Source organism: Liolophura sinensis, chromosome 13, assembly GCF_032854445.1.
Source record: "Liolophura sinensis isolate JHLJ2023 chromosome 13, CUHK_Ljap_v2, whole genome shotgun sequence".
NCBI lineage: Eukaryota > Metazoa > Mollusca > Polyplacophora > Chitonida > Chitonidae > Liolophura > Liolophura sinensis.
This window is the reverse complement of record NC_088307.1, coordinates 11,427,878-11,429,738: the sequence shown is the minus strand read 5'-3', so window position 1 is coordinate 11,429,738 and position 1,861 is coordinate 11,427,878. Positions and strand designations below refer to the sequence as shown.

General features: G+C 41.3%; 1 protein-coding gene across 1 annotated transcript in view; it reads right to left on the bottom strand.

Moving 5' to 3' along the window:
* Positions 1-1,118: 1,118 nt before the first annotated feature.
* The window catches only part of LOC135480857 (suprabasin-like), a 5,898-nt gene continuing 5,155 nt past the window's right edge, over positions 1,119-1,861 (bottom strand). The window contains exon 7 of the mRNA XM_064760786.1: positions 1,119-1,179. Coding sequence (XP_064616856.1) covers positions 1,119-1,179 — 61 coding nt within the window. The remainder of the gene's footprint in view (positions 1,180-1,861) is intronic.

The following is a 1,861-nucleotide window of genomic DNA, read 5'->3' as shown; positions in this document are numbered from 1 at the left end:
TTTATACTGGGAGAATTTGTGCATAAGTGCCCCTGAGCAATAGTGGGACTGGGATTCCCAGTTTCGGCACAGTGAGACGCCGAGTCCCAGAATTTGGAACTCGTTTTCCCAAGTTATTACTGGACCAATTCTGGAACTGTTACTCCCAGAGAAGACCTGAAAGTATTATTTACTGATAATGTCCCCACACATGGCTGACATATTGTCTATATAACACCAGTAGGACATACCACTATCACAGCAGCACTAGGTTTAATACCTCCCTGAGATATCCCTAACACAGTTATCTGAACCATCTGAAGTACAGATGTTGTACACAGTACTGGCACTTTTACATATATATATATATTAACATACTCCTGTCACTCTATTTTAATAAAACTGTTGCTGCTGTTTGTTGAACCTTAAAAATCAGACTTTTCTTGGTTATTCGAAGTTCACAGCTAACGAGTTGTTTTCCCAAACATACTACTGAATGACACGGACTGACCGAGCTGACATTCAAAAGAATCCATAGTAGCGAACGTCTCCAGGCAGTATACAGATATTGTTCCAGAGTTCGACACTGGGTGCTTCACGCTACCAATATTGTGCTTTCCCCTGTAGTAAATGGTGTGATTTGGACCTGGGATATCTGTATCGTTAAGAAGATATATATATATATATATAACAACAAATCGCTACAGTACCTTTGGTATTTATTTATTTATTACCGGTATTTGATTGGTGTTTTACGCCGTACTCAAGAATATTTCACTTATACGACGGCGGCCAGCATTATGGGGGGAGAAAACTGGACAGAGCCAGGGGGAAACCCACGACAATCCGCAGTTTTTAGCAGACCCTTCCCACTTGCGACCGGAGAGGAAGCCAGCATGAGCTGGACTTGAACTCACAGCGACCGCATTGGTGAGAAACTCCTGGGTCAATACCCTGTGCTAGCTCACTAACCAACTGAGCCACGGAGGCCCTTTAGTACCTTTGGAGTGGAAATGCCGGTGTAATTTTTACTTATTAGCAAACCAGGGACTAACGGGTGATTGTTGGCGGACATTCTGCCATTAACCACTTGCTGGAGGATTTGTGGTCCTCGATACCAGATGACTATCAACCTTCCCTTAGTAAGACGAGTCGGAGGATTCAACCGGGTTATGGTTGGGGGAGATCAACAAACTCCGCCTGTAAAGAGGAAACGGGCGTCCAGAGAATGGATTGGAATACTTCAGGGCCGACTGGACAAAGACAGAAAGACAAGTTAAAGATTGTAGCGTAACCCACATATAAAGTATGTGTGCATACGAGTAAGCTGCCGGCATTTATTGTAACATTTATTATTTATATATCCTGCGCATTGTTATTTGCAGTTTAAATCGTTATTTTCCTTTTTGATTTATTAAATTGTTAAACCAACGATCTGAGTGTTCGACAGTGTTACTCTGTTTGACCCAGGTTAGGCTGGTTATAGGGAATTGATTTTGGCTTATTATACCGATACCCTAACAAAATATATGACACATGAAATATGTGTAAGCTATGTAAAATAGAATAAACATAATGAGCTATTTTCATTATCTAAGCTTCTGAGATTTATATTTTCATCTTTTTTACATATACTGTACTAAAATGAACGACAAAGACTACATGAAAATATCATTATTGCACCGATTATGTTCAATATTCTTGTGAACACGCAAGCTGGACATCCCTCACATTTGTGGCAAGTATTGAGTCTGTCTGTGACGTCATGACGTCAGAATTGCTGTCGTCGACAGAAGGCCGGGGATGGTGACACACAAGACTTGTGCATTTCTACCAGAATTGTTACGTCAGCTGGTGACGTCACAGTCGTTGACAAGGGCAA